Source organism: Populus alba, chromosome 3, assembly GCF_005239225.2.
Source record: "Populus alba chromosome 3, ASM523922v2, whole genome shotgun sequence".
In the NCBI taxonomy this organism is placed as follows: domain Eukaryota; kingdom Viridiplantae; phylum Streptophyta; class Magnoliopsida; order Malpighiales; family Salicaceae; genus Populus; species Populus alba.
In genome coordinates, this window is record NC_133286.1 from 20,255,243 (window position 1) to 20,278,869 (window position 23,627).

The window sequence follows — 23,627 nt, forward strand, 5'->3', positions numbered from 1 at the left end:
GATGTCCGGGCCAGCTTGCGCATATTACGACTAATTTCACGGTTCACTGAACATCTTGCAAACCCAGTAAATATATAAGGCACCACAGGGTGACATGCATACACAGTAAAATTTAAACCCAAAATGTAAAGAAAAAAAACAAGTTATTTTAACTGCTGGGGAATACCTCAAGTGCAGTATCGAGAAACTTTCTTGAGAGAGCTATACATGGGCTCGCTTGGTTCTCACGCCGTTAAAAGATGGTAGAAGAGAAAATAACAGCTTGACCCTACACCTCCTTGACTAGAGAAGGCCGTGGAAAGCAAGTCAATCCGTGTTCCAAAAGTGTTAAACTCTCGAGGAAAGTTGCCCGAGAGCAAACTTCAGAAGTAAGTGTTTGATAGACATTTAATTAAGTAAAGGTTGAGAGGCACCAGTACGTCCATCTGTGAGAGAAGAAGATCAAAGGGTAAAGACAGAATTTTGTAGTGATAAGTTAACAACATGGCAACAAAAGCAGCCTTCTCTGGTCTTCTTAAGGGGATTTATGATCACATTCCATCTTTCTCACGCAAAACTGAATCAGGAGATGAGATTTTGCTAGATCCGGTAGATGCTGAATTTGATGTAAAGTTACTGTTGCAAAAGGGTCTGAAGGCTTCTTCGATCGGATGTCATATACCAAGCAACGTGTCACCTCCGTCCAGGACCAATATGGAAGCAATTTCAGAGCACGAGGTTGAACCATCATCCTTAAGTTCCTGTGACGTTTGCCTGAAAAGGAAAGAAACTGATCAGGTCATAAGAACTGAGAGCTCTGGTCAGATAGTTTGCTTAGGCTGCAGGTCAGTATGTTCTAAAGATGAGGATATCCTACAGTTTTCTATATGATCTTGTTGATGATGTTGCTAAATAAAGCTTTTCTCGATTACTATCAAAAAAAAAAAAAAAAAAGCTTTTTGCATATATAGCCTTTAGTCCAGTAGAACTTCACTGTGTAAAGTAGTGAGGAAACCTGACTAGTTTACTGATAAACTGATAAGGAAATAGAATTTTCCATTAAATGCTAAGGTAAAACATGATCATATCTTGAATATAAACAAACAATATCCTCTCAAATGGGTTAACTCATCCAAATTGAACTATTATGACCTCTCCTAATATTGCTACAGAGTTTCCTCTTTCCGATCATACTTTACGAATGAATTCCAGGAGTGATGCTTCTTAAATTCTCCACATTTAGCCAGCAACAATTTACATAAAGGGAAAGAGATATATGAATTTTTTTTTCTGTTACTAAAAAGAATGATTTACTGAAGTTCAGGTTGGATGTTCAGTTAGGCAGAATTTTCTTTTAATTTTTGTTTTCCGAAACAGAAAAGTTTGTCATTACTTAATTACTTAGTTTTTTTTTCATCAACTGCTGTGTTTCAGAGCTCGAAGGATGGCTGCAAAACGGATAGGTAGTCGACAGAGTCCCAATACTAAAGCACAGGAAGATAAAGGTGTGGATCAGAATTCAGACATTCCACTTAATCTTAATTCTGAATTGCTGGTCAGCAATGGAAACGGAGGAGCTATGGATGATAGCAAGAAGAGCCGATTGTCCAAGGGAGTGGAACCTGTGAATGTCAATAAACCTATTGAGCAGTTTTACTGTCCTGCATGCACAGAAGTTTCTGGTGCCATCCAATGGTACCAGGGCCTGCCGGCCCTGATATCACATGCCAAAGCCACTGAAGATGGGGGTAAACTCCACCGGAAACTCGCACATCTGTTGACAACGAACTTGAGCAAAAAGGGAACTTCTGAAAGTTCTGCTGGTGAATTGTTGAGCAAATGGAAAGGTCTAAACGATGAGAAGAAAGATCATGAGATTGTTTGGCCTCCTATGGTTGTTGTTAGGAATACGGCAAGCCTTAAAAAAGACGAGAACAACAAGGTACAATCATGTTAGTGGTAGTTTGTGTTTGTAACTGAAACATTATTTCTGAGTATGATCTAATCAAGTGTTTGCTTGTATCAAATTAAATTTCAGCGGAGTGGCATAGCAGATCAGGAACTCCTTGACTTGTTCAGCTCATATGATGCTATCGAGAAGGTTCAACAAGCATGCAATTCGGATGGACATTGTGGTATGAGTATTTTGATTTTTGAGGGCTCAACAAGAGGCTATTTAGAGGCAGAGCGCTTGGATAGACATTTTGCAGATCAAGGAACAGGTAGAATTGTTTGGAATGAAAGTCCAATCTACCTCCTACGAAGTGGGGAGCTCCAACTTCACGGTTACATGGCCGAGAAAGAAGACGTGTATCTCTTCAACCAGTATTCAACAGGTTTTGTCTGCTTGAAATGAAATTTTTTTTTTTAACATAATCATTCTGCCAACAGATCATATAATAACATGTTGTGTAAATTGCTCTGTAGGTGAACCCAAGCTGAAATGTGAAATCAGATCATACCAAGAGATGATTGTGAACCGGATCCGGCAAATGAGTGAGGACAATCACCAGATTATCTGGCTGAACAACAGGGTAGCTGAAGAACAAAGGCATGGAGAACTTTTTGAAAAATCAAATGGCATAATGAGGGAGAGCCTGAAAAAAGCAAGGAAGGAGATTGATATTTTGAGAAAGAAAATTAAATTGCAGCATAAACAGAACATGGAAGAGGTGATAGTTGCCAAATGCATCTGTACTTTATGTCTTGGTTAATGTAAATCCGAACCTTGACCTTTTACTTTCTTTTACTGATAGTTCTGCGGTTAAACAATCACCACTATCCATGAAACTACGTTAATTATTCATGATGAGTTACTTTAATATTCCTGACCTGATACTTGGCAGTAGGGTAGTACCTTTTAATCCTTTATCTGCATGTCCCTTAGCTATTTTGACTGATCTTAACAATTCTTTTCTTAAGATGGATTTTCAAGAACCAAGTTTCAAGGACAGCCAAATAAAGATTATTCTTGAAGAAAGAGGTAAGAAGGGAGGGGATCTTAAGAGCTCCAAGAAAGACGAGGAGCATGAAAATGTCCGTGAATCGAATGGAAGTCCTTCAAATACTCAGGATGAAAAATACAGGTACATAACTGGCATCTTGATTGCAAAATATAAATCTCATATTTTCCTTTCAGTAAGGTTATCTTCATTCCATCATTTCTTGCTACAGAGTGCAAGAAACTGCCAGGATCGAAGAGAATGAAGTGAAAGAAAAGGAAGCATCTGACACAGGTCAGCTACTAGAAGAACATGGAGGACAAGATGAACTCAAGGAAGAAAAGTGTGAATCATCTACAAGTACCTGTGAGATTTGCCTGGAAAGGAAACAAACTGATCAGATCATAAGAAATGAGACCTCTGGTCAGATATTTTGCTTAGGCTGCAGGTCAGTATGTTTTAGATATGAGAGTATCCTACATTAAATACTTTGTCAAGATTTTATTACTGCCAGTATGTCTTTATTATATGAGCTTGTTGATGATGTAACTAAATTAAGCTTTTTACATACCAACAGGCCTTGTCAAGTAGAACTTTAATGTGTAAAGTAGTGAGGAGACCTAACTATTTTACTGATAAACTGATAAGGAATTAGAATTTACCATTGAATGCTAAGGTCTAAACATCATTATAGCTTGAATATAGACAAACAATATCCTCACAAAGGATTTCTGACAAGTTTCCACTTTCCAGTCAGACTTTACGAATGAATTCCAGCAGTGATGCTTCTTAAAATCTCCACATTTAGTCAGCAATAATTCACATAAAGGGAAAGAGATATATGAACTTTTTCTATTATTAAAAAGAATGAGTTACTGAGATTCAGGGTCATTACTTAATTACTTAGTTTTTTTTTCATTAACTGCTGTGTTCTAAGTTTTGACTAATTTTTTGCTTACAACAACTGGACAGCGAAACTGTCAATTTGTCCGAAAATCAATGGTCATGCAGCAAAGAGTTGAGTATGGACAAGGGTTCTAGAAATGACGCTGGCAATCCTCTTACTGCTGATGCCAGTGGCAGCAATAATAACCCAAGTCCCAATACTGAAACAGAACCAGTTAGTCGTGGTAAAGCGAAAATTATTAGTCTCACTTCAACACGATATGAGTATATGAAAGGGGCTGAAAGCATTGCTGCAAAACCGGTGGGTACTCTACAGAGTCCCAATACTAAAGCACAGGAAGATAAAGGTGTGGATCAGAATTCAGACGTTCCACTTAATCTTAATTCTGAATTGCTGGTCAGCAATGGAAACGGAGGAGCTTTGGATGATAGCAAGAAGAGCAGATTGTCCGAGGGAGTGGCACCTGTGAATGTCAATAAACCTATTGAGCAGTTTTACTGTCCTGCATGCAAAGAAGTTTCTGGTGCCATCCAATGGTACCAGGGCCTGCCGGCCCTGATATCACATGCCAAAGACACTGAAGAAGGGGGTAAACTCCACCGGAAACTCGCACATCTGTTGACAACGAACTTCAGCAAAAAGGGAACTTCTGAAAGCTCTGCTGGTGAAGTGTTGAGCAAATGGAAAGGTCTAAATGATAAGAAGAAGGATCGTGAGGTTGTTTGGCCTCCTATGGTTGTTGTCAGGAATACAGCAAGCCTTAAAAAAGACGAGAACAATAAGGTACAATCATGTTTTCTCCCTAGGATATGGCATGAAATGATGACAAGAGTGGTGGTTTGTGTTCGTAACTGAAACATTATTTCTGGTTATGATCTAATCAAGTGTTTGCTTGTATCAAATTAAATTTCAGCGGAGTGGCATAGCAGATCAGGAACTCCTTGACTTGTTCAGCTCATATGATGGTATCGAGAAGGTTCAACAAGCATACAATTCGGATGGACATTGTGGTATGAGTATTTTGATTTTTGAGGGCTCAGCAAGAGGCTATTTAGAGGCAGAGCGCTTGGATAGACATTTTTCTGATCAAGGTACAGGTAGAAATGTTTGGAATCGAAGTCCACTCTACCTTCTACCTAGTTGGGAGCTCCAACTTCACGGTTACATGGCAGATAAAAAAGACGTGGATCTCTTCAACCAGTATTCAACAGGTTCTGTCTGCTTGAAATGTACTTTTTGAACATAATCATTCTGCCAACGGATCATGTTATAACATGTTGTGTAAATTGGTCTGTAGGTAAACCCAAGCTGAAGTATGGAATCAGATCATACCAAGATATGGTTGTGAACCGAATCAAGCAAATGAAGGAGGACAATAACAAGCTTATCTGGCTGAACAACAGGGTAGCTGAAGAACAAAGGCGTGCAGAACTTCTTGAAGAATCAAATGGCATAATGAGGGAGAGCCTGGAAAAGGCAGTGAAAGAGATTGATGCTTTGAGAAAAAAATTAAATTGCAGCAAGAACATAACATAGAAGGGGTAATGGTTTTAAATTAAAGTGGCCACTGTGTCTGTGTGTGTTGTTCTTATATATATATATAGAAGTTAAAGATTGTATCTGCCATGCCCATGATGTGGATGAAGGTTTGTAAGGCGTGTTAGATTTTTGAATGAGTAAATATTAATTTAGTCCAAGATGTTTTATCAATATAATAGCTTAGTCCCTCTAGTTTCAGAAACCATAACTTAGTCCATTGTTAGTTCCTTAAAAGCTCCATTAAGTTCTTAGAAATTTACGAAGCTTTCCTCTGTTTCTTTCAATTGGAAGGAAAAATAACTAAATTGATGGCAACTCACATCTTATCAATGAACACTTAAAGAAAGGACTAACTTGTAAAGGGGAGTAAAATACAAGGATACAATATTGGGAGCTATCCCTTTCTTTTCTGGGAAATGAAGATGGAGGGTTGGTTTCTGAATCCAGTATTTTTTAGAATTTGACTATAAAAACATATTATTTTGTGGATGCTTTATTTTACTCTTTCATATAATTCCATAAAAATTATTCAGACATTATTTTTTATTTCTTGGTTTAATATTGCTTTTATAGATCATGACAAGTTCTTATGGTAAAAGGCACGCTTGTGATAAAAACAAAATAATTATTTTTCAAAATAAATAAGAAAAAAATGATTAAAAAAAAAATACAATTTTGGAAAATAAAAATACATTTTTTCTCCTACATATTTATTTTAATTAGTTTAATTTCCCCCCAAAAAAATTAGAATTTAAATAAATAAAAAAAGAGTCTTGAAAGTAAACGCTATTGCATCACGGCCATACGAATTATTCTAGCCTAACAAGATTAGGTGGTGTGGATTATACAACACTTTGCATGCCAATCATATCATTTAATTGCTGCATATAACTTTGCCAACTATTATTTTATTTCTTCCATGGAAAGTAGTTAGTGGTTGCTTAAATTATATTTTTAAACACTAATCATAATATATATTTTTTTCTGTATGTTTTTTCGGTTTTCTCAGCAGGTGAAAGGAGAGATCCAACGGCTGGAAATTCAAGTTGCACATAAAATAATATGGACTGCTGGTTGGTGAAAACTTAAAAGATAAGAGGAGGAAAAGCCACCTCCGTCGGGTCAATGACTCGATTGCCCTTTTTTTCTTCAAAATATATCCAAATAAGACCCCACCATCCCAACCATATTTTTTAAAACCCGATAAATATGATAATTATTGGCCGGTAACATAAAATCTAGACTGATTAAGTTTCAATAAAAATAAAAAATAATTGATTTTGATGTAATATGTCTAAATTTATTAACTTTTTTTAAATTTTTTTATAAAATAATATTATTTTTATTTTTTAATAAAATATAAAAAATTAAATTGATTGGAGGTAATCATGTTCAACTCTCCTAACTCGGACATGTCTCAGCACCAGTAACCCCGGTCTCACCAACCCAGGCGCCCAGATTCTTCGGTGTTCACCAAACACAACCCCTTTTCAATTATTTTCTCCCTATTTTGCCCTCCAACAAATTCGATAGTACCCACTTTATCCTTTCACCAACCCCGTCTCCCCATGTCGACAATTCCTATATCAGCACCACTGCTTTCCACGTTGCTTTCTCAGGGCTCCATTCATAAAAAACACAGAGCACCTAAAATCCACCCTCTCCCTCTGCAACTTTAGCCCACAATGGATACAATAACAAAGCAAAAAGAAGAATTCATCTTTCGCTCAAAATTGCCAGATATTGACATCCCGAGAGGCCTTCCTCTGCATTCATACGTTTTTGAAAACTTCTCTAAATATCCATCGAAACCTTGTCTGATAAATGGCGCAAATGGGGATATCTACACCTATTCCGACGTTGAGCTCACAGCAAGAAGAGCTGCTTCCGGTCTTAACAAGCTTGGAATTCAACAAGGTGATGTGATCATGCTCATCCTGCCAAGTTCACCTGAATTTGTGCTTGCTTTCTTAGGTGCTTCACACAGAGGTGCCATTACTACTGCTGCCAATCCTTTCTCCACTCCTGCAGAGCTAGCAAAACAAGCCAAAGCCTCGAAAGCAAAGCTTTTGATAACACAGGCTTGTTACTACGACAAGGTTAAGGATTATGCACAAGAAAACGATGTCAAGGTCATGTGTGTAGACTCTGCCCCGGATGCGTGCTTGCACTTTTCAGACCTAACACAGGCTGATGGTGATGATATGCCCCAAGTTGACATCAGTCCCGACGATGTTGTGGCATTGCCTTATTCTTCGGGGACTACAGGGTTACCAAAAGGGGTCATGTTAACACACAGAGGGCTAATAACCAGTGTGGCTCAACAAGTAGATGGCGACAACCCTAACCTATATTTTCACAGGGAAGATGTGATTCTGTGCGTGCTGCCTATGTTCCATATCTATGCTCTGAATTCAATAATGCTCTGTGGGTTGAGAGCTGGTGCTGCAATTTTGATAATGCCGAAGTTCGAGATCGGTTCTTTGCTGGGATTGATTGAGAAGTATAAGGTATCTATAGCACCGGTTGTACCACCAGTGATGTTGGCGATTGCCAAGTCACCCGATCTTGATAAACATGACTTGTCTTCGTTGAGGATGTTGAAGTCTGGAGGGTCGCCATTGGGGAAGGAGCTTGAAGATACTGTCAGAGCCAAGTTTCCTCAGGCTAGACTCGGTCAGGTATGCCCCCCTCATCTTGCTTTCATTATAGCCTTAACCCTTCTGTCGAAATTTATTTTGACTTTTGGATCGGAGATTATGTCTATCGTTTTCTTCCACTTGAATGAAATCTGCAATTGCTTTGATTTTTTTTTATGTTTAGATCATATTGGTATCGCGTTCAATTAGGTCTCACTCATTTGGTGGGGAGTGCCTAATTGAGACCAAGGAATTAACTAATCATGTTTGACTCAACTCGCCGACTTAAGGACCCTACTAATTAGCAAGTAGTTATGTCTTCGACATTCATCAAAAAAAAAAAAGCAAGTAGTTATGCTCCTCGTTTTGTTTCAATTTTAAAACCATGTCATTAGAGTATTTCTTGTAAATTTTTTTATTTCAATTAAAATTCACAAACCGAACTGAAAAGGAGCCTGAATTAGTGGTTAATTAGATCAACTTGAAAGTTACCAATATGAATGTATTCAATTATTTTAATCAAAAAAGAGTTTTTTATAGTCGGCTGAAACATTAAGCTATTAATTTAAAAAAAAAATTAAAATGATTTTTTTTTCGAGTCCTATCTCAAATATGGACCCCACGTCTCCAGCCCATGTCTGAACTGTACAAAGCTGAATAGGCGGCTCTTTTATAGCATACAGGAACAGAAAATTAATAATTTTGAGTCGGACATTAATTAGCATTTCTTTCTTCAATAAGCTTCAAATAATTAAGTCGAGATCCAGTCTTTTTTATTATTATTTTCTTTCAAAAGAACTATAGGAGGGCCCTACGGGTCCCATAATTATTAAACTTGGTCCGAGTTGACTTAGCCAACTTCCATAAGTCAATCTAAAACAAATTTAAAAAAAAATTAAAATTTTAATATTTTATATAAAAAAATTAAGAAAAAATCCATGTAAAAATAAGTTATACATATTATAAATATTAAAATTTAAAAGAATATTTAAAAAAATTATCCCACATTAAAAAAAATAGTTTTCTTTTTTTTAGGAATATAAAGTAGGTATACTAATGGATTTTAAATTTTATATTAAAAAATTATAGCCTTTTTTTATAAATATAGAGTATAGATATTATTTGAAAAAATATAATTTTTTTATTATTATTTTCTTTTCAAAAGAAATATACGGGCCCTAGTAGTCCCTGTCAGTGTTTACTGTTAATAGTAAAACCTGAAAAATATGAAATGTTTTAAACATAGTTATCTATTAAACTTTAAGGATAAGTTATTTGGAAAAATCAACTTGAGTTCGAGTTTTAAATTTGAAAATAAAATTTATTTGATCGGTTGTTAAAGTTTTGATTAATTCAGCCCAACTTATTCTAGATTTGTTTCGGTCAATTCTAAGGAATTTTTTAATAAAAAATAATATTATTTTAATAATTAAAATGTAAGTTTGATATAGTCTATTAGATATTTTTATAATACTAAATTGTAAAAATTGAATGAATATTCTCTTAAAATTATACCATCACTCCACACATAAACAAAAAATATATATATATTCCCAAAAGTGTTTGAAATTAAACTTCATGATACTATATTAATTAACAATTCAAAAAAATATATAAAAGAAAAAAAAAACTAGTTTTTTATTAATTCTTCATAATGCAATCAAATAAAAAAAATAATTTTAACCTAAATATAAAGAAAAGACTATATATATAGATTAAATAATAATAATAATAATAATTTACTTAGATCGACTCGATGATCCTCGTATTAGCTAGATAGTTTAATAACTCATGCACTTTTTCAGTTCATTTCCGAAATGGATGCGATAATAATGGTTACAAGAAGAGGGAAATAAAATTCTGAAACTAACTTTTTTTTTCTTTTTTTTTTAGTATGGAAATAAAATAAAATAAAAAAGTATAATTGTTTAACATTTAGGTGGGGGGGTGTTGAAGGGTCATTGTCGTCATCAAATTTTTTAAATGTTGCCCACAGAACATGGAAATATCTCTCTAATTTCTTACAGGTCACCCACTTCCTAGAAGCAGCCCTAATTTCATCTGGGTATGGACCAGAGCATGGAAGTGTTTCACCTTGAATAATAAAAGCTTTTAAATGAAGGGAGCTCCTAACTTCTGCTGTTCTTGTCTTTTAGACCATTTCCCTTTTCTTGCATGCATAAAACAGTGCTTTAAATCCAAAATCCAACTGTAGATAATAATCACCACTTAAAGTGCGTCTTTTTCTTTTTTCTTTTTTTTTTAGAGATAGTACTTGAGAGGTGTTAAGTTGAAACCGAGAGGCTAATAATCATGACTTGATTTGATTTAATATATAGGGATATGGAATGACCGAGGCAGGACCTGTTCTAGCGATGTGTTTGGCATTTGCCAAGGAACCTTTTGACATAAAACCAGGTGCATGCGGGACTGTGGTTAGGAATGCAGAGATGAAGATTGTTGATCCTGAAACAGGTTCCTCTCTACCAAGGAACCTGCCTGGTGAGATTTGCATCCGAGGTGATCAGATCATGAAAGGTAATAAGAAAAACTAAAAAAACAAAAACTAGAATATTGATTAAGTCTTAATTTTACATTAATTAAGTGCTAGTAACTAGTCAAATAAATCATCTTTAAAAAGAAACTGATGTGTCGACTCTTGCAAATATTCAGGATATCTTAATGACCCCGAGGCAACCTCAAGAACGATAGACAACGATGGATGGTTACACACAGGCGATATCGGCTTTATTGACGATGATGATGAGCTTTTCATTGTTGACAGACTGAAGGAATTGATCAAATATAAAGGGTTTCAGGTTGCTCCTGCAGAGCTCGAAGCTTTGTTGCAAGCTCATACAGGGATATCTGAAGCTGCTGTGGTAGGGTAAGTGCAAAAATTAACACCCTACACTGATGAAGTGTTCGATTTCTATCTCGAGATATAAGAAACGGGATATCATGGATAGAAAATGTCTCCAAGAATAGAAACTGTCTTAACCAAACCAAACATCTCTTCTTCGGAAACACTAATGAAATGCAGTAGTTTTTTTTTTTTTCCTTATAAGCCTCGAATATGAATCTTATACGCTAAATAATGTCAAATTTCAGGATGAAAGACGAGGATGCAGGAGAAATTCCGGTTGCATTTGTAATAAAATCAGAAAACTCTCAAGTCACCGAAGAAGAAATTATGCAGTATATTTCAAAACAGGTAAACCTTAATTACTCTCCAGATTCTTTCTTATTAGTTAATGCAAAAGGAAACAAAAAAGAAATTGAAAAACTGTACTTTCACTGGTTGCTGACAAAGTAATCATAACATGATGACGATGCAGGTGATATTTTACAAGAAAATAAAACGAGTGTTCTTCGTAGAAGCCATTCCCAAGGCACCATCGGGCAAAATCTTGAGGAAAAATTTGAGAGAGAGGTTGGCAGGTGGTTTGCAAAAGTAAATGAAGATTGTACAGGGCATATATGTTTTACACTTCTTTCTTGTTTGTTTTATGCTTGAGAAAACCTTACATTGAGTCCTTGGAAAAAACAAAAGTACCATACATATATAAGAACACTACGGCTTTCGTATACAACCTCTTTTGTGTTGCTTTGTACTTGGAAAAACATACGTTCTGATGTCGCCATGGGGAGTAGTTCAATTCGATATCTTGTTTTCGTTTTTTAATGATAAAAAAATCTATGAAAAATAAATTTTTTTTAAGAAAGAAACTTGTATGTTGGATGGAAATCAATGGAGTTGTTGCATGCATAACTTGTAAGAATAAAAATTAATTTATTCATATTTGAGCTTTGTGGTTATTAATATGATGATTACTGAAAGTTTATATAGTCATTAATTTTAGGACCTGTAAAATTAGTCGAGGTACATGCAAGCTAACTTGGATACTTATATTGATCAAAAACAAAAAAGATTACTTTAATTACTCTTTAAAGCTCATCAATTTTAGTTTTATAAATCTTAAAGCTTATTAAAAATTTACATAATTGTTAATTTTAAAATTCATATAATTAGTCCATGTATGTAGAATCATTAAGTGCTCCGTTTGTTTGCAGGAAAGTGAATTCTTTTTGGAAAGTGAATTCCGGGGAAAGTGAATTCCGGGAAAGTATTTTTCAATGTTTGGTAGTGTTATGAAAAATGAACTGGAAAACATTTTTCAGTGTTTGTTTGTGTTATGGAAAATGAATTGGAAAATAATTTATTAATGAATTAATTTTTTTTTCAAGTTTATCTAATATATATATATATATAATATTTAATATAAATATTTAATCACTTACAATAAAAAAATGAAATCTAAAAAGTATAATGATGAATTTTTTTATTATATCCTGTATATTCATACATAACTTATTTTATAAAATATAACTATATATGTCATATCATATTATAGAGAAATAAGCTTGTGAAATATTTTTTAAGTAAAATTTTTTAATATATATTTTTTTTTAATTTTAAAAGCTTAAAATAAGTTTTTTTTTTCATTGAACAAAGTCAAATTAATTTATGTTAAAGAGTTATATATTTGGGTTTTTTTATTGGTATGAAAAAACACTTTTAATCTTTAAGATGCACTAAACTATAATAATTATTTGCACTAAACTATACACGTACAAGATGCACTAAACTATAATAATTATTTGTAGTGGGATCTTTTAATCTTTTATAATATCACTCGTTTTCTCCCTCTCTGTTCCTCGTCTTTTTTTTGTTCCTCCTCCTGTTCTTCGTGAATTGTTCTGGGTTTTTTCTTGCTGGTTCTCAGCACCCTTGTACGTGTTTCCAGCGTCTTCGTTCTCCTGCTTCTGGGTTTCTCCCCTTTTGGTCATCGGTTCTGCTCCTTTTTTTTCCAGTTTTTTCTTGCTCAGTTTTTCCCCAGTTTTTCTTTTTTTCTTCCCCCTGCGCTCTCTCATCTTCTTTGGTTTATAACCAGAGAATGCCAAGCATCCCTGCAATTGAAACGGCTTCGGACACAGAGAGAATGCCAAGCAGATCTTCTTTGCTTTTCAACTATTTTCAGACACAGAGAGAAGAAGATGCGTTTTATGAATAAAGGAAAGTGTTTTCCTTTTGATAAGGAAAGGAAAACACTTTCCTGCGGGTGAAAGTAATTTTCTTGTTGACCGGAAAGTTAAGGAATTAACTTTCCTATGACTAACTTTACAGATGGTTGCCAAACACTGGAAAATGAGGAAACTGAATTCCTGGAATTCAGTTTCCTTAAAACAAACAAGGCATAAATCCAAAATTCAATGGCAATCGTGGAGTTGTTAGTCTTTTCCACTTAGCAATAATTAATGAAAATAAATGCTTTAAAATAATTGCTTGTGGCTATCAATTGGATATACATTGTTGGAAGAAACGAAGAACGGACAAGTTGATTTAACCATTTTAAAATTGGATAAATTGATTGATTTATTATACTGTAAATAAAAACAGCTAATGACCACTTCAATGTCCAATCCAACAAATTAAAGCAATCGTTAACTCTTCCGAGCAATAATAGGGGCTAAGTTGATTTCACCACCTAAAAACCACATTGAAACAAATAAATAAGAATACACTTTGCTGCCATAATTCCTTGCATTGTTTCATCAAATCCAATACATATTTTCCACAAATAAGTTTTGGACCTAACTTGGTAAGATCTCACTCGAGATTTTGGCTAAATCTATAACGTGGTAGGTATGTATTTGTTTTAGCTAGTAAAGATGTAAATAAATAAAAATTAAATATTTTGATTTTATTTTGATAGTTATGATGCTTTTAATTTTTAATGGTTTTTACTTGTAACAAGAAGAGAAATAATTTCATAATTGTTTTTTCTTATATAAATTTTAAGATGAAAGAAAATGGAGATAAAAAGGGGCTGGAGAGTCTTGATTGAACATCTATAAGATTAAAGTAAGAATAATTTGAACTTGAAAATAAGTTTTTTCAATTTAAAAAGACTGATGCAAGATTTTTTCTCTTTTAATATACAGCTTTATATTAATAGGATAATTTTCTATATAATCTTTAGACTGAGCTAAAATTTTACTTGAAGATTTAAAGTGCTATTTCTAATTAAAAAATTCAACAATAAAAAAATAGGAAGACATTTTGATAATACCCCAAAGTTATTGTTCAAGATTAGCTATATGCTCTTAATTGACTTAAGAGTTTAGAACTATTAAAATATTTTTTTAGCTTTTCCTTTATTTATAGGCTTTCTAGTTTGTTTAGGTTAATTTTTGGTTTATTTAAAGAGTTGTAAGTTTTTTATAAAGGAATTCTACTCAAATAAAAAATATTAAATAATCAAATTTTGAATTAGAATTTCTATGTGATTTTTTTAGCATAATTTTATATTCATGTATTTATTATTATGTTATTTTCATCAGTGTTATTCACTTATTAGAACACTCAAGTTTAACTTATTCAATTTTATAAATAAGTGAAGAGCAAACTCAGCCAAAATCACATTTCAAATTGATATGGGAGCACAAGTTAGGTTATGACTAAAAATATATAGATCCAATTCTCAAAAAGAAAGAAAAGCCCATGAATAAAAAAGTAGCCCTCCTTTTTCATTAAAGCGGGAAATCACGTCAATTTGGCGGTTAATCCTCACTCGACCTATTTCCAAACAGTCACCTCCAATAAAAAGAAGATGCAAAATCATGCTTCACAGGAAAAAGAAACCAAAAATCAAAGAAACCCAGAAACAATGAGGTTTCAAAGAGGAGATGTAGTGTGGGCAAGAGTGATATACCCGCAAACATGGTACCCAGGTCTGGTTTCAACAACCGACACTCTCGGCATCTCCGTTTCTTTCTTTAACATCATCAAACCTCGTTACGTTGTGGAATCCGAGGTACGTTCTTTCAAAGAAAACTTTGGGTCATTAGTTAAGACAATAAAATGTAGTATTGGTGAGGTACTTCTTGATCATGTGTTGAAATTGATTGCGCGACGTGCCGTTTCAAGCTTTAAATGCCCGTGTCAGTACCCATTACTCGAATCTGAGAATGAAAGAAGAAAAAACAGAAATGAAGATGTGGGTTTCTTGTTTTGCGCGAATTCGGTGGTGGGTTTGGTTCGTGGACTGGGGGTTTGCCCGTTTGTGGAAGATTCAGATTTTGTGTGTGCAGTCAGTTTGGTTTCTCAGGTTCAAATGTTTCGTCGATTTATGGTGACCCGTCAGAAGTTGTTATTGAATGAAGAGGCAATTAAGAAAAAGCATAATGAGGATGATTGCGCTTGTTTATCAGCTTCAGGTGTGTGATTAATAGCTTTTCTAATTGTTATATAGACTCGGTTTGTGATTTGTTTAAATTGATTGGACTAGTGGACTCTGAGTTCATAATTTGCACTTTTGTAATGGAGTTTTTAACATGAAAGACTTGAATTGTTATTTGTTTGTCAATCATTGAAGAGCATTTTAGGCTTTTAGCAGTATGGTATGCTTGTGAGACCTGCAATAGTTTGTGAGTATGGTCTTTCTGATGTTTTCTTTGTCATACACGACAGAATTCAGATATAATGACAGTGGCCTGTTTGATATTGGTTGATGAGCTAAGTGCTTGAAACAAGGGTTGTGATTTGGTATGTGTAAGTAAAGATTATTATCAAATGAGGAGGTAATTAGAGGCACTTTAAGATTTATGGAAAAAGTAACTTGTTTGTCTGATTAGCTAATGCCTGCTTGCTGTTGTATAGATATCAGGTTATTTCTTCGTGTGCAGTCCTTTTAAATTTCATTTTATATTCTTGCTCTGAGTTGATTCTACGTTACATCTTTAGGTAATGCAACGCAATCAGTGACACGAAAATCAGTCACTTCAGAACTTGAAGTTGAAAGCTTTTGTGAGGATCAACCTAGTGAAGTGTTGACTCAAACAATGCAAACCAAGCCACAACCACTCACTGAGATGCCGGTAAACTTGCATTGTTTTGCTTCAAATGCATTCTTTATGGGGAGAGAATGCTTGAATACTGTGAAGCACAGTTGCTTGAGATTTGGAAATTTGTCGTACCAAAGCACTTCTAATCTTGAATTGAGAAAATTCTTGTGTAGAAGCATTGGCGTTAGATTTTCTTATCCAGAGTGCTTCAGGAGCCAGCCAAGTGTTGAGGTTGTTGGAAAAGCTGGTAGGGAAAATTTTGGGCCTCTTGCACCTTACATTGCAAACCCTATGAACTTTACTGGGGTAAAAAGACAGAATGATCAGTCTGCTGATTCTGGTTTTTCTTTCAAGTTGCAGAAGGCTACACCTCGCTTCACAATTAGTAAAGCTGATGCTTATCATCAGAAAAGAAAACCAGAGCACAGAGTTCATATATCTGATAATTTAATCCCTGGCCCAGCTTTCTTGGATTCTATATGCAACACCCTACCACTTTTGTCTTCTACAGGAGGGGATGCTCATTTACAAAGTGGAAACAGATTTGAGACAGGAGCAGAAATCCAAGACCGCCATTCCATGCACTTGGTCCAGAACATGCCTCACGTTTACTTTGCAAAAGATGCATCTTACTGTAACAATATTCTGGAGCTCAGCATGTTACAGGAGAGCAAAGATAATGTTGATGCCCTTAATGATAATGGGACTTGCTTGCCTGATGCTGAAATGCAGGAATCAGGAGGAATCACCAGTATCCTGAAAGATTGTGAGGCCTTAAAACCTGTTGAGTATGATGCTGTTGAGAAGATAGCTGAAGGAATTCTGAGTGAGGATAAGATGGATGATTGTAAACTAGTTCTGAAACTTTCTACCACCGACCCAATGATTAATTGTCTTGTGGAAACTTCTGGTCTATCATTCAAGCCTCAAGTGGCTCAACAATCAGTGCTCGGTGCCTTTGCCAATTCCAAAACTTATTCAGACAATGACAAGACTATGAATGCAAATGCAGCAACCAGCAATTGCTTGCGATATGAACCAAATACTGATCAAATCCAGATGAAGCCTACCAACAGTGATGATGCCATATCTTTTGGAACCAGCAGAAGAATGAGCATTATTCAATCTTTTGGAGATAGTTTAATGAATGACAAGGAGTGCTATCTACCATGTACTTTTGATCCATTAGTCAAGCCTCAATTGACTGAACGATCAGCCATTGGCACCTTTTCCAGTTCCATAATTTATTCTGAAAATGACAAGATTGGCAATGCAAGAGCAGCAACCAGCAATTGCTTTCCGTGCAAACTGAATATTGATCAATCCCAGATAGAGCATGGCGACAATGATGATGCAACATCAGTTGAAACCAGCTTAGGAGCGAGCATGATTTCACCTTTTGAAGGCAGTTCTATGGATGATAAGGGCCACTGTCGACCTGGCACTTCCAACCTGTCATTCAAACCTCAAATGGCTCAACAATCAGCGGTTGGTGTCTTCGACAATATTAAAACTCGTTCTGGAAATGAAAAGATTGGCAATTGTTTGTCATCTGAACTGAACACTCACCAAGTCTTGATTCAGCCTTGCAACAGTGATGATGCCACATCTGTCGAGACCAGCAGAAGAGTGAGCATGATTTCATCTTCTGAAGGCAGTTCTATGAATAATGAGCGCAATATACCAGGTACATCTGATCAACCATTCAAGTCAAAAGTATCTCAACAACCAGCTGAGAGCACATTCACCTGTTCTAATTCTCTGCACATGAAGTTTCCCAAAGATTTTAATCTTCCTTCTAAAATGGATTTGATAAGAAAATTTAGTAGATTTGGTAGAGTGGATCCTTTGAAAACCAAAGTCTTTCAACTTATGGGCTCTGCCCAGGTGGTGTTCTTTGAGGAGCTTGATGCGGTCGCTGCGTATCAGTATGCAAAGAGGAAGAACAATTTATATGGAGTAGCAACGGTTCTGTATTGGCTTGACCGATCAGGGCAAAAGAGAAGAGGACCAAACTTTCTTTCTCCATCGTCATCCTCAAATCTAAAATCATCTCTTAAAAAATCCGGTCGGCGTGGAAAAGAGGATAATAAACGCACCCGGAAGGTGAGATTTACAATAGAAACTTAGGTCGGATCTCTGTACATACGAACAATTGCTTTTGTTCTTTTTGCCGTTGGCAGTTTTGCTTGTAGCTCGCGTAAGATGTTTTCTTCATGTCAACACAATACGATAAATGCTACGAAGGTTGTGTTGCATGTCCTGCTTCATTGCCAAGAAATGTTAATGCACTGAAGAAATCACCCTTTGCTGTACTTGTTACGCTTGGTCTGCCATTTTTTCGGTTGTGCTAGATAGCGCCTCTGATATTATGGTTCCCATTGATATTACTTGTAAATTGATTTATTTTTTTCTTACACTTTTTTTGACTGGTAAAGAAGTCGTAAATACACAGGCTATTCCCAGCACATGCTAGAAATCCAGGGCTGTAGGATTAAATTTACAGAAAGACCGACTACAAGTATAGAATGAGTGTTTTAAACAGTTTTCACCCCAATGCTAAGACACAGAGAGAAAGAAGAGAAGAACACTTTACTAGGTTAAGGTTTAGATTATTCACAGCTACAGAAACATTGGATCTTCTGTCAACTGACAGTCTGGCGTTCGTACAGCATTAGTAAAGTCCAGAATATTACAGTTAATCCGCAACTATAAACAAACTGCTACAGAAGCTTCATTGATGGTCCTGCACAAAATTGGAGGTCCTTGCACCATTAAAAAGGGACCTTAGTAGCATGTCCTATACCTAGCTCCGTAAGATAATTAAAAAAGAGCGTGAGTGGACGCCCATTTAACCATAATGCTGCGCAAAAAATTTCTCCAAACGGCATAGTTTTAGCTACCCCTGGGACTGCAGTACATTACAAGAAGGGAAGTATGAGATGATGTCTCAAATATAAAGAAATAAAAAACTCAGCAATCGTACCAAATTGAAACATACAAAATCCAAGTTTCAATCATTTTCTATTACAGATGCTTGCTCTTTTGATGTCTAAGCATACCAACCAAACAATCAAGGATCGATCATATGAGTTTGGAACTCGAGAAGGATAACTTCTGTTATTCAAGATAATTTGACAACTCATTGCATATAATAGCTAGAGATGCATTTAGCAACTCCAGACGTTCAGGATTTCAGGATTAAGTGGAAGACACCAGCACCCCTCCAAAACAAAAGAGGGAGAGAGAGGACAGTACCCTAAGGTTATCGGAGTTTTACATGAAAGCGCAGGATTCACACATTTTATATGACTAGAATACTGTGAAAAGAACATTAACGCGACTACATTTGGTTTGAGAAAAAACAGAGGTATCTTGTACAACATGCATAAGCATCATGATTTAGTTACCAAGCTGTGGTACACGAACAGATTTCCCAATTAACTGTGGAAGACTTGACTTCACTCAAATATTTACATGCATTTGAATGATTTGAAGTGACCATGATCCAACAGACTTGATATAATGTACATTTCATCTAATAATTAGTCATCCCTTTGCGACAGACAGTTTTAATGTTTTTCTCACTGCACAAAACCACTTCATTGACTTTCCAAGCCGGCATGCTCCATAGAAAAAAGGTAAGAGTGTATGTCAGCCACAACAGTCATTATCATTGCAAGGTTAAGAATCTAATTACTATTATTGGAATTAAAAAGACAGGTGAAACAGTCAGAGACAATGCAATCGATCATCAAACAGAAAGAATTAAACTGGCTTCTACAACTTTGTAACAGAATTCTTCAAGATCTGCTGCATATTTCACCATGTCAACTGTCCACTTAAGGAACATGTTTCTGTTTCAGATCACCTTGACGATGATCAGTGTGTTGCTTCCAATAAATATAACCTTTGGGTATTAAAAAAAGAGAGTATTCAAGATTGTAAGCTGCCCTTGCATAGAAAAATTATCAAATTGACACTTTATGTATTGAACATCACTATAGTATGCATTTAGCTAAGTTGACACATTTAGTCATTTAACATCCTTTAAACACTCTTTATTTTTATTTTCCCTCAAATTATCAAACGAGCTTCTAATTTTTGCATGCATGAAATAAATACAATTTACATGTAAGTTGGACCCAGATAAATACACACAATCATGTACTTAGCATGATGGAAGTGATCAAACCATGCACAATTATGAGCATCTGAAACAACTAGCTACAATTAAAAATAAACATGGGAAGGACTTCAAACCTTTTCAGCCCTGACCACGCTTGCAGCCACCATAAGTCCACAAGCATGCGCACATTAACCTTCAAGCGAAGTAGCCCCGGCATCTTGGTGCTCCACATAAACATTTCCTCCTTCCACGTGGTGTGCTGCCACCATCAGCTTCAGCCTCACCCACACAAGATTTCCCATAATCGTAAGTCAACTCTGTCATAGGGGGGATGTGTCTCATTGCAAAAAAGCCAATATGAATAAAAGATTCACTGTTGTGTTCGTACATAATTGGCTGCCAGAAAACATTTGGATAACAACCGTGATTCATGAATCGAGCTACATTTCCAACATTCCTTGAACTTATGACTAAGGGAGATGGGACCTTGGGTTCCTCAATAGCTTCAATAGAACTGTCCTCCTCTACTAACCCAGGTTCATAATTCCATCTGAAAGATTCATACACACGGGAGGTATCAAACACATAATTGTCACCATCACCTTCTTCTCCAGGCTGGCTAACTTTTTCTATCACTTCACCAGCATATTCACAGATAAAAGTACCAGCACGAATAGGATCCCATGACCGCAGGCCCCAACCTCTGTCCTTTGTTTTGAACACTTCCAAACGAACTTTTAAGCCAGTCTGAGACACCCGGTTTTTGCAATTAGGAAAGCATGGACATGTCGGACCACATTCATGTATCATTGGAGCCCGGCAGACTAGAACCCCATTGGCAGTGTAGGGGAAGTTACCTTCATTTTTCCTAATGCAAGAGCAGTTCAAATTGCCTGGTTGGCATGCATTTGGACAGTTGCACCCATAAGCAGGTTGTGTTAATTTAAATGATTTAGAATACTTGACAGTGGAGACATATGTGAAGTAAGCAGGCCCCTTTTCCTCATCAACATCATTTACAAGTGAAACAGCCGTGCTTTCAGCCCCAGAAGTGAGGTCTGGAAGAATTAGTCCAGCCCTTGAGGAAAGCCCCTCCTTCCACTTTTCAATTGATTTCCAAACACCAAAAGCATCTGGCTGCCCAGGAATTCTAACCAGCTTATACTTGAATATATTGCAACCAGATTTCGCCTTCTCCACCCAAGACTCCTGGACCCTATACAGGCCATCATATACATAGACCTTTGATGCTTGATTAACGGAGTCTTTCATACCCCGAATGACTCTCACTTCATTTCCCCGGCGCAAACTCCTCTCTAATGCAAGGTTGCCCCTCTCAAGCTTCTGATCAGTTGCTCCTTTATCCTTGTTGGCAGCCCCTCCTTGTCCACTATATATTAAAACATCTTTATCCTCTGCATCGTCTTCATAATAACCAGACGAAACAATACTTACAGCCAGTGGATCGTCCTCTAGATCATTCCTTAGAGACATGTAGTCAATTCCAGCCATGGATGGAGCATGCAATCCCAGCAAGCACATTTCTATTCGGAAAAAGAAAATATCCCCAATCTCAACTCCAGGAACTGCTCCAATTCTCTTCCTCATATTTGTTCGCACCTGTTTGGTCATCAAAATATTCCCTGCTTTCAGATCTGCCCGCCTAATAATCCCAACAGGCGATTCCTTAGCATCTTCTAATTGACTAAGCCTTCTCCTAAGTGCATCAAATCTCATACGTATACTACGAACCACTTCCCCATTACCATCATCCCTTTCAGACAAACTAACTCCCACAACAAAATTATTATCAACAACAGACAACGTAAAATCCAAATCCTGGCTCTTCCTCGCTCTTTTCTGCAAAGAAGACTTGGTTTTCCGCTTAGCTGAGCCCTTGCTACCATCAAGGGACCCAGCATCCCCATTAGACTCTGTACCTCGAAACGAGCGAAGGGGAGCTGCATAAGTGGCGTGTGTATGTTGGTTAAGGTCAGGTGTTGCTTGTGTAGCCTGTGGTGCCCTAAAAGGATAAAATGGTGCAAATCCAGAAGAGTGAGGCCCAAAAGGAGATGTAGATACAAATGGAGGTGCTTCAGAGCTTGAAGGAAACACTGGTGCTAAAGTACGCAGCGGTTTCACATCCAAAACTCTTGTTTTATCAATTATAGGTGTTGAATTGTTACCTGACCCACCTCCTTCCATTACTATTTAAACGACCAACGAAGAGCACCCAGAAAACATCAACAAACTTAAATAAACCCCGCTAATCTAAAAACAAAAAAGAAACATAATTCACTGCATGCTTTTTCTCTCTTCCTGCAGCAAGAAAGTGGAAAATTAAAGTCCGCATGTTGTTTAAATAAGCAGAAACTGAAGATCGATGAAGTTGCTTGGACCCAGATTTTTAAGCTAATCTATAAATCAAAGCAAGAGAAGAAAATGATTAGAGAATTTACCTCTCGATAATTTGTTGATCGCTTACTTAGGGCTTGTAGCGAGAGAGGGAAGCGTTTGTGTCTGAAGGGAAAAGTTGCTGTTAGTTTGTGCTTTGTCAGATGTTGTAATAAAGTTAAGAGTAAACTATATTAAGTTGTTCTTAGTAAGTGTGTGCTTTGTCAGATGTTGTAATAAAGTAAAGGGTAAACTATATTCTTGACTCTAAAGTTTACAAATTGTTCAATTCTGCCCCTGTTGATTTGAAACTCTCAATACTACTCTGAGTTTCTCAAAAGTTCCAAAGTGCATGTATGATGAAAAACAATAATTAACTAGAATGGTGGTCACAGCCTCGCAGGTTAGGCAAAAAACAATTCGACCATAAAAAAATATTAGATGATAATAATTTTTCTAAAGAAGTAAGAAAAAATTGAGAATCAAGTTATTCACTTAACTAAATTTAATAAATTTGATTAATTTAATAATATGATTAAAAAAAAATCACAATAAATAAACCAAGCTAAACAAAAAAAATTGAAAATAATCAACTAAAAAATTGAATGTTTTTCAATTTTATGAAAATATATTTACCCAATATTCTTAAAGGGTTTTACATGATTTTTTTTTATAATGAATCAAAAATTAAATAAGAATGCAACAAACCCATAGAAAGTAAAAAAAAAAAATGAAGCTCAATTTCTAAAAAAAAAAATCAATGTTAAATGATGAGATTGAAAAAAAAAAAAAAAAACAACACGAGTCAGCTTGCCAAATTTACAATATGGTCATGAGATAAAGATAACTCACGTGAAGCAAATTAAATAAAACTATGAAGCACAATTCTTAAACCAAACCAAATTGAAGGGGGAAACTAAAAAAGCAAAATTCAATTTAAAAAAAAAATAACAACAAAAAACATGGGTTAACTCACTAAGCTTGTGACTCGGAACATAAGATTAGGATAATCCTATGGAAAGAAAAATGAAGAAAATAATGAAAATTAATTTCCAACTAACTCAATATTGAAGGACAAAATTAAAAAGAAAATTAATTTTAAAAAAGATATATAAAAAAAATCGGCTCAAGCTAATCTTCAAAACCAGTGATTTAAGTCATAAAACTAAGATTAATCATGTGGAAGGTAA

General features: G+C 35.6%; 4 protein-coding genes across 5 annotated transcripts; 3 read left to right on the forward strand and 1 right to left on the reverse strand.

The window, feature by feature from the left end:
- Window positions 1-331: 331 nt before the first annotated feature.
- LOC118054710 (uncharacterized) lies at window positions 332-5,525 on the forward strand. The gene is made up of 9 exons (XM_035066382.2): window positions 332-824; window positions 1,414-1,921; window positions 2,018-2,315; window positions 2,407-2,651; window positions 2,902-3,065; window positions 3,154-3,369; window positions 3,894-4,611; window positions 4,742-5,039; window positions 5,126-5,525. Exons 1-9 carry the CDS (start codon window positions 484-486, stop codon window positions 5,362-5,364), a joined length of 3,027 nt encoding a protein of 1,008 aa, XP_034922273.1. The 5' UTR covers window positions 332-483; the 3' UTR covers window positions 5,365-5,525.
- Window positions 5,526-6,967: 1,442 nt separating this feature from the next.
- On the forward strand, window positions 6,968-11,599 carry LOC118054715 (4-coumarate--CoA ligase 1). The gene is made up of 5 exons (XM_035066388.2): window positions 6,968-8,048; window positions 10,346-10,544; window positions 10,680-10,893; window positions 11,118-11,220; window positions 11,345-11,599. The coding sequence occupies exons 1-5, from the start codon at window positions 7,053-7,055 to the stop codon at window positions 11,462-11,464; spliced, it is 1,632 nt and encodes a 543-aa protein (XP_034922279.1). The 5' UTR covers window positions 6,968-7,052; the 3' UTR covers window positions 11,465-11,599.
- A 2,935-nt stretch (window positions 11,600-14,534) lies between these two features.
- Window positions 14,535-18,333, forward strand: LOC118054713 (uncharacterized). Of its 2 annotated transcripts, XM_035066385.2 has the most exons (3): window positions 14,535-15,287; window positions 15,814-17,601; window positions 17,802-17,947. In XM_035066385.2, exons 1-3 carry the CDS (start codon window positions 14,681-14,683, stop codon window positions 17,813-17,815), a joined length of 2,409 nt encoding a protein of 802 aa, XP_034922276.1. In that variant the 5' UTR covers window positions 14,535-14,680; the 3' UTR covers window positions 17,816-17,947. The 2 variants fall into 2 exon arrangements, with proteins under 2 accessions (XP_034922276.1, XP_034922275.1); XM_035066384.2 differs by having other exon boundaries at window positions 14,536-15,287; window positions 15,814-18,333.
- Window positions 18,334-18,491: 158 nt separating this feature from the next.
- Window positions 18,492-22,636, reverse strand: LOC118054714 (histone-lysine N-methyltransferase, H3 lysine-9 specific SUVH1). The gene is made up of 3 exons (XM_035066386.2): window positions 22,503-22,636; window positions 20,178-22,362; window positions 18,492-18,825 (listed from the first exon to the last, which is right to left on the reverse strand). Exon 2 carries the CDS (start codon window positions 22,246-22,248, stop codon window positions 20,239-20,241), a length of 2,010 nt encoding a protein of 669 aa, XP_034922277.1. The 5' UTR covers window positions 22,249-22,362; window positions 22,503-22,636; the 3' UTR covers window positions 18,492-18,825; window positions 20,178-20,238.
- Window positions 22,637-23,627: the final 991 nt, after the last annotated feature.